General features: G+C 29.1%; 1 protein-coding gene across 2 annotated transcripts in view; it reads right to left on the bottom strand.

Annotated features, from left to right (window-relative positions):
• Positions 1-13123, bottom strand: part of LOC129912154 (protein-tyrosine sulfotransferase) — a 107736-nt gene that overhangs the window by 55530 nt on the left and 39083 nt on the right. For both annotated transcript variants that reach the window (XM_055990284.1, XM_055990283.1), the window contains one exon: positions 3065-3195. In XM_055990284.1, coding sequence (XP_055846259.1) covers positions 3065-3195 — 131 coding nt within the window. The remainder of the gene's footprint in view (positions 1-3064; positions 3196-13123) is intronic.

Genomic DNA, 13123 nt, shown 5'->3' with positions numbered 1-13123 from the left:
ATTTTTCAATTTTTCTATAAGATACACCATACCACCACCAACCATCAATTATCCCAAAAAATAAACATTCATTCATCGATATACTTTTGTTTTACAATCGATAGGAATTTATATACAGTTAAAAAACAGAAAACATATGATAAAGTAAACTATCGAAAAAAAAAACACTTCAAATTCTATGAATACTGACAATTTCAAAACTCTTCTTTAAATTTCCCGATAAAACTGTCAAAAAACTAACTATTAAAACTAAAAAAATTTGACCCAATTGAGTACGAAAAATTAAAAACATTTTGTAAAAATGTTCCCTCTTTTCATACAACCTAAATTGTTTAAAAAAAAAGTAAACAGAAACTACTTTTCAATAACCAATCAAAGGTAGGTATAGTTTTTTTTGTCGACCCTTATCAAACAAACAATATTTTATTCAACATAAAAGTCCTTATGGAACGTGCCTATTGAACACACTACTATTTTAGTTTTTTGGCATGACATCATGCACACATTTATTTAGAAAACACAAATCAAATCAAAACAAAAACCCAAAACTAAACCACAAAAAAAAAACTTTATTCGAAAAACTAATTTTTAAACAAATAGTTGATATTTCCGGTTGAGAAATATTTCCAAAAAGCAGGTTATCAAATAAATCCTGAACAAGCTTTGAATTTTTGCCAACAACGCAATATATTCCTCCGAGTTCACAAAAATGTGGTTATTTGTTAGATCATCATCATGACTACCTATGCTGGTTCTGGGTTGGTGCATCCTGGCATATAAACTATCTATATAACCCACTACCATGTCCGTGCATTTTGGCCTTAACGAAAACCAAACAATTATTTGTGAATGCCAACAGTGTATATGGGTGCTTTTCCTGAATTTTCTATATTTATCTTCAAATCAGGTGCGGCTATACCACATAGAAAAATATGGGTTGGGTATTTCCGCTTGAAAATAAAAATCATTATTATTCACAACTGAATTGCATGTTAGATTATTTTTGGTTTTATTTATTTGAAATAAAAAATAGAGAGATAGGTTTATTATGTCAAATTTATTGATGTTGAACAAAATTGTTTTTTTTTTATTTTTTTTTTCAAAACTTTGAAAGCAATTAGCTATTTGGCACTTTGGAAAAAAGTTATTGAAAACGTGGTGAAACGTGAAACACATACAAAAAAAAAAGTATTAATTACTATTGGTTTTTGATTAAAAAAAACCATTGAAAAAAGGTTAAGTCCTTTGAGATAAAGTAGTAAATAAATAAATGATCTAAAAAGTACTGAGTTTTTCTTATTTAGATTTTTTTTTTATTTACATAACATTTTCTTAGTGCAAAATACAAAAAATAAAATCATGCAATTAAGGTTAAAAATGTTTTGCATTAAGAAAATCGTTATTGCAAATTTAAAATTAAAATTTAAATCAAATTGTGTCTATCAAATATTCGTCAACTTCCTTAAAAAAAATGTTGACTATTTAACCTCACAACAGCTGCCTGCTGTCATCAAAGTAAAAATAGGCAAAAAATGAAAGTGGAAATATAAAAATCTTAATGATATCTACTATTAAATACTTATACATTTAACTTTAATAATTTCACATTAATTTAATTTTTTTACATACCTACCTCAATATAAAAAAAATTTGAAATTTTGTAAAAAAAGATAGGAAAAATTAACATAACCCTAGAATAGACTTATTGATGGAAAACGCGCATTTTTATACAGAATTGAAACAATTTGCTCAAAAAAATTTCAAGTCAATTATTCTGATGTACATATACTGAGATTCTAACCCTAATAACTTATTTACTGTGTAAATAGTGCTTAAATATTTGAAATTGAAGCAATTAATTTTTTTTTTTAATTTTATATAAATTTAAAAAAAATTTTACCGTGTCACACCCGTTACAAAAATATGTCACACCTGTTACATTTTGTAATTGCTATAAAAACACATAACTTTTATTAACTTCATTAAAATATATGCTAACTGGAAACGTAGATAATTAAATATCCTTTCATATTGAATACGATATCCACGAATTTACATTCAAAAATCTACAATATATGTATCTTAAGGTCACCGAAGTTTGCTGAATCGATTTTCTAACGTCACACCGACCTGTTACATCTAATGTTAAAGACTTGTGACGTTTAAAGAAAAGTTAAAAAAATGTTATTTTAAACATCTATTAACAATTTATTATTAAATACTTTATTTATTGAGGAGTACACAACTCAGGAACAAAAAATTATGTAACTGCGGGTGTGACACAGTGGAAAGAGCAAGACTGTAAATACGTATCATAATCGGTTTTATTCCATTTTTGAAAGAAAAAATCAACAAAATTACAGGGTTGCCACAATTATTCAATTTATAGTAAAAAAAAAATAAGCAAATAAACCTAATGAAGTATTGAAGCTCAAGTATAAAATTAGCACCCATAAAGTAGGTACTTGTAAATATTTGAAAAGTTATGAATATTAAGGGTTTCCAAAATCATACAAATTTTTATATTAAAAATTAAAAAAAAAAAAAAACAAAAATTAAAATAAAAACTCTTCATTAAGTATTGTCAGACTCAACAAACCTCAAATTAAAAAAAATTAAAACTTCGAAAAACTGTTGTTACAGTAATAAATTGACATGTTTCAAGACATGTGTAATTTTTAATGACAATACGTTTTTCTCTAAACTTTTTCAAAAACCCCTTTAGGAAAAATCTCCGAAGCGGACATGCAACTTCAATCCTTATTTTAAACAATGAACACACGAAAAAGCATCGTCATTGACCAAAACTATAACACGACTTTTGTATATAACCACCGAATCTACCGATATAGTATACCGATACCCTAACTTGAACTAATGTTAAAGAGGAAAACTACTATATTTTCCAAAATCACTGCATGTTCTCCGAAAAAAAAAAAAACTGATGATTCCACTTGAATTGAGAACAAATATTGCAATTATGGTTTAGAAATGGGAAGGTAGCCAATAATATGTTATTTGTATGGAGGAGGACTTGTGTGTAGAACTCTACTCTACTACTTACCTAACATCTGGATGTGCATCGAGCATGGCCCGCATTAATGTTGTTCCTGATCTGGGCACACCACCAATGAAAATTAATGGCATTTCTCTGTTATAGGAGTAGACTTTTTGGTCTTCGCTCATCACATATTTCTGAAAAGGAAAAATAAATTTTTTAAAAGAGGAAATTTGAAAATTTGAAAATTAGAAAAAAATAGAAACAATTAAAAAAGGATTTTAGGAATTTTAGTGAAAATGATTTAAAATGAAAACCTGAAACCTTTAAGAATCTAGAACAAAGCGCATTTGCTTAAGGTAGGACATACACAAGGTTGTCAGAAAATAATTTTTATAATTTGTTTTCTATTACAAATAAAAAAATATTTACTGCAAATAAAAAAAAATTAGGTAGGTACCTACATAAAAAAAAATATTTATTAACTGAAAAAAATTGCATTAAAAATATTATTTTATTGCAACTGAAAAATATAAAAATAAATTTAAAATAAATTTAAAGTAAATTTTAAGCAAATTTTGTATTGCAAATAAAAAAAATTTTATTGTAAATAATAAATTTTCTGCATTGGAAAAAAAAATCAATGCACAATTAAATATTTAATGCACACATTTTGAATTGAATTTTTTTAATGCAGAAAATTCATTATTTGCAATAATTTTTTTTTAAAGCAAAATATTTTTATTTGCTATAAAATTTTATTTTCAATACAAATATTTTTCTGTTGCAATAAAAATTTATAATAATAACACTGTGATAGTTCAAAAAACCGACAGAGGGCTCTTATGTCTACTAAAGATAATTCGAGTATGCTGAACACGATGGCGTTCTTAGTTTTTCTGGATTAGGTCAAATAAGAAAGATTTTTGCGTTTGATATTTTGTCTGCACATGCCAAAACTGAGGGTGTAAAACACCATATATTTTCCAATTTTTGATTTTTTATCGATGAAAAATGATGGAAAATCTATTTTTCTCAAGTTTTATTCGTACAAGAAGTTATTTGAAAAAAAATCTGTCGAATGACATTTTAAATCATTATTTTATGGCAAAAACGTCGATTTTTCTTCAATTTTTCTAATATTTTTCGTATTATTTAAATTAAAATGCAGCACTCGGTGGCAACGATTTGATCTTGTATTTCAGGATAGAAGATGGCTTTGTTGACAAATACGAATAGGCAGTACCTACCTACCTATCTACAATATTGGTTAAGCTTAAGAGTGAAAAAGTAGCAGTAAAACACTGTTTTTTTTTTTTTTTTAATTTTTTAGCTTATAAAATAAAAAAATTACAAAAAGTTTAAATGCAATACATATGTAGGGGAAGTGGGGGCAAAATCGTTTTCTTACTATGCTGTATGAAAAAAAAAAAAAATAATAAAACTGGCAAAACTTGCAATATGAAAAAGTGGCTTTTGGTATGATCGACCATGTCTGAAAGTATGAGCATGTTTGGTTGAAACGCCGAAACTTTTGTGATTTTTCAACAAATAGTAACCGTTTATGTTAAAAGTAAGTTGCACATTTAACCGTGAGATAGTTAAAGTTTTTAACTTATTCTTTATAATGAAAGTTGGATATTCAAGAGTATTTTCTTGTGAAAGAATGAATTTTAAAGGTTTGAACCTTAAGAAAAAACATATTCTAGAATATCAGGTAAGATTGGAAGGGGGCAAAACGCCCATAGGCTCAAGTAGCATAAAAACCCGCTTAAGAGAAACCCTCTTAAGAGAAAAACCCGCTTATCTGAAACACTTTTCTGATCTTTGAATATTTTCTTCAGTTAAACGGGGTTCGTTTAAGTGAAAACCCCCTTAAGTTAAAGATGGACTGTGACAAATATATTATGTGTTGTGTATGTAAGCTCATATAATGCAGATGGAAGTAATAGTAAATATGTTTTAATTTTAAAACAAATTGGAAGAAAAATGATTTTTTGAACTTAAAAAAAATTAAATAAAAATATTGATACCATGCCTGATTTTTTAAATTAATATCTACATCTACATAATGTATAATATTCCAGAGTACTAACACATAAAAGGTGTGTATAAAACAATGTTGATTTTTCGCATACATTTGTACCTTTATAATTAAAAAATGTAACAAAAAGTGAAAGAAAAGTCGACGTTTTTTGCCATAAAATAATGATTTAAATAGTTATTCGACAGATTTTTTTTTTTCAAATAACTTCTTTTACGAATAATACTTCAAAAAAAATAGATTTCCCATCATTTTTCACCGATAAAAAATCAAAAATTTGAAAATATATGGTGTTTTATACCCTCAGGTTTGGCATGTGCAAAATTTCAAAAGCAAAAATCTTTCTTATTTGACCTAATCCAGAAAAACTAAGAACGCCATCGTGTTCAGCATACTCTAATTATCTTTAGTAGATATGAGAGCCCTCTGTCGGAAAAAAAAGTTCCATTTTCGAACACAGTGTAATAATAATAAATATTTTCTTAACCCATTTCCGGCGGCTACCAGTTCCAGTTGACTTAGAAACTTGAAATTTTACACACTATCTGTTTTTGGCCCAATTAGAGGAAATCTGAAAAAAAATTTTTGGAAAAGCTTTTGGTTTTCCAGAAAATTCACGTTGCGTTTTCGCAACGTTAGCCGAAAGGGGTATCAACATTTTTGAAATAATTTATTTTTACATGGAGTATGAATCAATTTTATTTGAGTATTTTTATGAATAAATTAACCAAATAAAGGTATACTGGGTAATAAATGGTTGTTGAAAATAAAATAACAAAATTTCTAATAAGTTAAACATTATATTTTGATATTTTATGCTTACTAAGAAAGGTTTTTTGTGAGGTACTCATCGATGCATTTTGGATATGAATCAAGATATTACATTTCTTGCAGAAAAAAACGTATTGTCTGAAACACTTGCGACATCGTTTTGGTGACAGTATGTTTGATGTTGTCAAAAAAATGATAAAAGTTACTACTTCATTCAATTCTTATCGTAGTGCAATTACTTAGTGATAACTTCTCTGAATTGATTCCTTTCAAAAATCGATAAACCAAATCAGCACCCGCCAACAATCGACAATTTTTTTTAAGTCTCACAAACTAGAATACCGTCTTTTTACAGGTAATTTGATTTATTCTCAATGCAGAGCAAAAAACCAACTCTTGTGTTGTATTTACATTCATAGTTCGTGAGAATAGAAGTGGTAAATCAGAGCTGACCGAACTCAAACAAATGAGAATAAGTAATGGTTTCATTGATTTTGCATTCGATAACGATACTGAAATTGCACCTGTTCGCTGGAACAACAATTGTAACAGTCTTATCAAATCATTTTTTAAGGATCCACCAATATATTAGGCAAAACAGTTTGATCGAATAAAGGGAAAACTTGTCAACATTCCAATGCCAAATTCAATTCGTGAAAACATCATAACGATGGATGGAATTGATTTATATGATAACGCTACAAGCAAATTATCGGATTCGAACTGATCAATTATATTTGACTATCAAATGCGCTGGATGAAGCGTTCCTAAAAGTATTGAAAATATATGGCATTTGCAAAAAGTTTGGTAAGGAAACACCAATGCCAAAACTAGAATTTAGAATATTTGTTGTAGATTCCCTGTTGCGATCAGAAACAAACAATAACCCAGACATCAAAAGGGAAGGAAATCCCAATGAAGTGCTCCATTGCGACGTTGTAAGTGTTCTAGCCAAACTGCTTTTCCTCCAAGAAATGTTATATCCCGATTCATCAAAAATACTTCCATGAATACCGCACAAAATCCCATTCTTTGAAAGCATAAAATTACCAAATTGTAATGTATAACTTATAACAAATTTTGTTATTTTATTTTCAACAATCTTTCATTACCCAGTGTATCTTTATTTGGTTAATTTCTTCATAAAAATACTCAAATAAAATTAATTCATACTCAATGTAAAAAAAAATTATTTCAAAAATTTTGACACCCCTTTCGGCTAACGTTGCGAAAACGCAACGTAATGCTTTCATCTTACCTGACAAGCAGGCAACTCAAATAAATTACTTCAGCACTATTTTAGAATATAATTTGAACTCTTATTTACCTGTAGTTGAGGCTATTTAGAAAAATTATAATTTTGACTATATTTTTCAAAAGTTCAAAAATTTTACCTCAAAATTTTGAAAAACTCGAATTTTCATAGCCCCAAAAAAGCTCGAAAAAACTTTTTTACAAAAAAATCCAAAAACAGGTCGATTAGATAATTTGACTATCTTTCCAAATAATTTTTTAGTTTATTTAAAAATATAATCAGTTATGTTCCAGAAGTCTTCAAACATGACGTTGCGAAAACGCAACGTTAGCCAGAAATGGGTTAATGTAATTTTGTTTATTTGCAATAAATATATATTTTGTAAAATTTCAAATGCGTTTTTATTTTATTGATATTTTAACAACCCTGGTCATACAATACCTATAAGCTTCCAGAAAACGTGTAAAAGCAGAAAAAGGACCTCTTGGAGGTATGAGCATATTCAAAGTCATCATGCCAAGGTATTTATGAAATAAATTACATCTTCGTTTCTCTCTCTTTCTTTTTCTAAGTTCAAAGTAAACTTGTCCAAAAAATGGAAAAATGTAATAAATCTGCAACATCACATCTCAAACTGACCACAAAAAGTTGTAGGTAGCTGAGGTACCTATACGTACCGCAAAACATTCCTATCCTTTCACCCATCCTTTAATTTCCAGTGTGGTTGGTTTTGTGTGAAACTCGGGAAGATGAATGTTTTTAGCACAGATTGAGTTCAGTCAGAGTCAGGGAAGCCAACTTCAGGTTACTCTGTGAAAGTTATACTAACACAGAAGATTTACTGAACTTTTCAAGTGGGATCTGGACAGTGAAAAAGTCCTTTTATTTTTGGCATGGAAGAAAAGTTCTTGGTGGACATTTCATTGTTCTGAAACTAAAACCCAAAAAAAAACACACACAATCTCTTCAAAGTCACTTTTCGTTTAAGACTTACAGAGTTGGAGAAAGAGAGGGAGAAAATAACACGCAGAGAGTTTTCTGTTGCGTATAAAGACTGTAACCATTGTCAGGTATTGGCAATTACAGTAATTGTTTGATAGGATTTCCTCAATTTTTTTTTCTCCCCTCGCACTTCCTCACTTCCTATTCTCCTGTTAATCTGTTCTGGAAAAAGAATGTATGTGACAGGACAGACATGAAGAGAAAACTTGGCCAAGTGTGGAAAATTTGATTAAGAAATTAGTGCAAAGTGTAGAGATCTTGAGGGTAAAAGTAGGATATAAGAGGAAGAAAAAGTTATTCTGTGTGGGGGCGATCTATAAATATATGAAAGTTTTTTTCTTCCTCACATAAGCAAATGTGACTTTGAAAGGTCTTTGAAGGAAAAAGGCAATTGTGTTAAGAAGAAAGTTCAAGTGGATTTTGACCATCAAGAGAGGATATGGTAACAGACAGGAAGGAAGCAATAACAATAACAAGAAGTAGAATCAGAAGCAGAAAATTCTATTGGAGAAATAACACTCAAGCAGTTAAATTGTCATGTCCTTTGTGGTTTTGTAATCATTTCTTATTGCTACAGACAAAATAGAAAGATTGGAAATAGAAATTATATATGTAGGCTACACAGAATTGAAGTTGAAGACAAATAATGAATGTTTATGAAAGCAAATCGATTTTCCAAAGATAACAATTGTTAAGATTTTGTATATTGACACCAAAACAAGTTTACATACAAACAAATAAAGATTGTGCCACAATCAGTGTGAAATCTTATTAAGGAAAAGTTCAAATAAAGATTTGCTTTAGGTATGTTAGTTTCGTTTGTATATTTTTGGTTACTGAGTGTTATAGAGCTACTTGAAAATTAATTGATGACCAGTTGTAGATTTGGAGAACTTTTTTTGTATGAGTTCAGTAAATTTATATCGAGAAAGAAATTTAACTTAGATTATACTGAATTTTATTTGTACAATATTGTTTCTAAATAAACAACATACAAAATTTTAAAAAATGCAAGAATTTAATTTTTAATATTGTAAGCATTTTTCAGGCAGAAGTAACTCATGAATAGGGGTAGGGTGCAATAAGTTTTTACCTTTTTTATTTACTTTAGAATTGCTTAAGTATTGCACTTTTTACGAAAACCAAAATGTAAATAAAATAAAAATGTATTAGGTACAAAAAAAATACGTATACACCATAGTGACCAACTTTTTTTCTATTAGTCTTTTGAGATGGTTTATTAATTAAAGATAACTTAAAGCTATATTAAGTTACGGAAAATATTTTACTAAGCAATAATTAAGGACTTGTTAAAAATATGCAACATGAGATAACAGTAAGACAGGACATAACGGTGGTGGAAAATATGAAAAAGGAGGGTCTCTACCTCAAGCTACACCTAAGTCAAAACTACTGATGCGATTTGCTTCAAACTTTGTAGTTAAGGATTATGTAAGATTCCAAAAAGTATGAAAATAGATCTAATTATGCGAACTTATGAAAGAAAACAGTCTTCATGATGAATTAGGAATGAATATATGAAAGAAAAAGTCTTCATTACGCATAAATACTTAACGTACAAAAATTTATGACCTTAAGATCACTTTTAAGATGTTAATTTATGAAAGAGAAAAGTCTTCATGACGAATTAGAACTTCACAGATGCGTATTTATGAAAGAATTAATGAAAGAAAAAAGTCTTCATGTCGAATCAGGATTCATAAAGCAAAAAGTATGACCTTAAAACTTATTTATAGATGCCAATTTAGGAATGAAAAAAATCTTCATGAAAAATAAGGAGCTAGCAAACCAAAAATTAAGGACTCAAAGCCTGTTTTACTTCACGAAAAAAAGAGTATGACCTTAAGACCACTTTTAAGATGCGAATTTATAAAAGAAAAAAGTCTTTGTGTGGAATCGGGACTTCATGAAGTAAAAAGGAAGACTTTAAGGCTTCATAAAGTAAGCGAATTTATGAAAGAAAAAAGTCTTCATGACTAATTAATAGTTCACGAACCAGAACGTTACCTCTTTAAAGATGCGAATTTGTGAAAGAAAAAAGTCTTCACGATCCAAAACCTTAGACCTTAAAACCTCTTTTAACATGCGAATTTATGAAATATTTAAGTCTTCATGACAAATTATGAGTTCACGATCCAAAACGTAAGAACTTAAAACCTCTTTTAAGATGGGAATTTATAAAAGAATAAAGTCTTCATGCCGAGTTAGGAGTTCACAGACCAAAAATTAAGACCTTACAATTTTTTAAAAGATGCAAATTAACGAAAGAAAAAAGTCTTCATGACGAATTAATAGTTCACGGACCGAAACTTAAGATTTTAAAACCTCTTTAAAGATGCGAATTTGTGAAATCAAGGGGCACGGTAGTGCCCAGCCAAGTTCTCTAGCAACTTTGGCACTACACCCTTATTTACAGGAAACAGCTCAGGCCATTTTCGACCCCCCTCTAACTTCCACACCAAAGATGCCAGAAATTTCAAACTCGCTACATTTGTTGAGTTCGCCGAACCCAAATTCCTCACAAAATTTCAGCTTCTTACGATGAGTAGTTTCTGAGATAAAGGACTTCAAAAATCGCGAAAACCGTAACTGACTCACTGACTCACTGACAGATCATCAAAATTATGGAGATCTTCCCGCTATCGTAGAAACTTGAAATTTTACATGGTGATAGGACTTGTGGTGTATACAAAGGAAAAAATCGAAAATTTGAGATTTTCAATTCAGGGGGCGTGGTAACCGCCCATTTTCGCCGAATTTTCATCAATTATTATAGAGCACTTCTGATTATCGTAGAATCTTGAAATTTGGTAGAATGGTAGAGCTGATAGTTTATACAAAGGAAAAAATTTAAAATTTGAGAATTTTAGCCAGGGGGCGTGGCAACCGCCCATTTTCACTGAATTTTCATCAAATATTATAGAGCACTTCTGATTATCGTAGAATCTTGAAATTTGGTAGAATGGTAGAGCAAGTAGCTTATACAAAGGAAAAAATTTAGAATTTGAGAATTTTAACCACACTGAGAATTTTCAGCACTTCTGATTATCGTAGAATCTTGAAATTTGGTAGAATGGTAGAGCTGGTAATTTATACAAAGGAAAAAATTTAAACTTTGAGAATTTTAGCCAGGGGGCGTGGCAACCGCCCATTTTCGCTGAATTTTCATTAAATATTTTAGAGCCCTTCTGATTATCAGAGTATCTTGAAATTTGGTAGAATGGTAGAGATGGCAGTTTATACAAAGGAAAAAAATTAAAATTTGAGAATTTCAGCCAGGGGGCGTGGCAACCGCCCATTTTCACTGAATTTTCATCAAATATAGAGATTTTCAATTAACAGCCATAATTTGCAAAAAGTAGTGAAATCACAACAAAAACATTACTGTTAAAAAAAGAGCCAAGTTATCCTATGTTGAAATTATGCTGGCACAAAAAGTATTGAGATATAAAAGTGTACCAAGTTCTAAAGCTTGGGTTCAAATTCGTATCAATAAAATTTTGATTGTTTACTTGGCAAATTTTTGAAATAACTTTAAAAATCGGTATTTAAAACAAAAATTGTCAAGTAAGCAATCAAAATTTTATTGATACGAATTTGAACCCAAGCGTTCGAACTTGGTACCCTTTTATATCTCAATACTTTTTGTGCCAGCATAATTTCAACATAGGATAACTTGGCTCTTTTTTTAACAGTAATGTTTTTGTTGTGATATAAATATCTTCATGACGAATTAGGAGTTACCAAACCAAAAATTAAGACCTTTAAACCTCTTTTAAGATGCGAATTTATAAAAGAAAATAGTCTTCAAGACGTATAGTTCGAATTTATGAATGAAAAAAGTCTTCATGTCGAAACAGTACTCCATGAAGCAAAATTTTTTACCTTAGAACCTCTTTTAAGGATGCGAATTTATAAAAGGTAAAAGTCTTTTTGACGAATAAGGTCTTCACAAAGCAAAAGGTATGACCTTAAGACCACTTTAAAGATGAGATTTTTTGACACAATCAAGTCTTCACTTTTAATGTTGGAAAACGATTATAAGAAATATTTTTAAATTGTTTATAAAATAATTACTAAATTTTTAATTTTAATTTATTTTATTTTTAATATTTGCTTAGGTATTACAGTTGTTAATTTTTTTTTTTTTAATTTTTTTTTCATTTCCTTATCTTGTCTCATAATTTGCAACTTAAAAATATTCATTAATAAAAACAACACGCATACGCCACAGTGACCATATTTTTCATCAAGGCATTCATCCAGGTAACAAAATTGAGGTGACAGAGAGAATATTAAAGCACTAACTGCCAAAATAATCTATTCGACCCAAACAACCAAAAGTAAAAACACCTGTGTTCAAAGTTAAAAACTATACAAGAAATATTTCTGTCAATTAACTAAACACTCTAGAGAACAACTAAAAAATAGACTTTTTTCAAAAAAAGGTTAATTTCCTTGAAAAAAGCTTAACCCAAAATCAGTATTTTATTTTTAAACCGCAATGAGAAAGGTTAGCTTACCAAAACGACCTCTTCCTTGACCACAAGAGACAATAAAAATCAATTATATCTACCCATTTCTTTTTTGATATTTGTTCAGAGATAAAAAAAAATTTTGGTCAGAGGAAAAAAACCTCCTGTCCTATATTTAACATGACAGCTGTTCTCCAACAAAAAAAAAAATCGACAAAAAGTTTTTCTATAAATCTTTCAAAGTCCTGATGATGATGATTTTTTTCTTCGAAGCTAACAATTTTAATTGGAATTAAATTATTTATTAGAAAAGATATCACTTAAAATAAATATAAGGACAAAAATCCTTATAATAATCTCTTAAATTGGCAATTTAAGTTACTCAGTTATCTGAGGTACACGAAAACGAAAAGATTTGATCACAAAATTTGCTGTCTATCAAATTTGCACGCTTGGTTTCCTTTGTTTTCTTTTCTAAAGGAATAAAACTGTCAGGAGTTTCTTCTTTTTTTTTCTCCAAAAATACTCAATCCGACAGAAACACTTACCGAAGGTG

The sequence above is a fragment of the Episyrphus balteatus genome, chromosome 2, assembly GCF_945859705.1.
Source record: "Episyrphus balteatus chromosome 2, idEpiBalt1.1, whole genome shotgun sequence".
Taxonomy (NCBI): Eukaryota; Metazoa; Arthropoda; class Insecta; order Diptera; family Syrphidae; genus Episyrphus; species Episyrphus balteatus.
The sequence above is the reverse complement of the archived record's forward strand: the minus strand, read 5'-3'. Positions and strand labels throughout refer to the sequence as shown.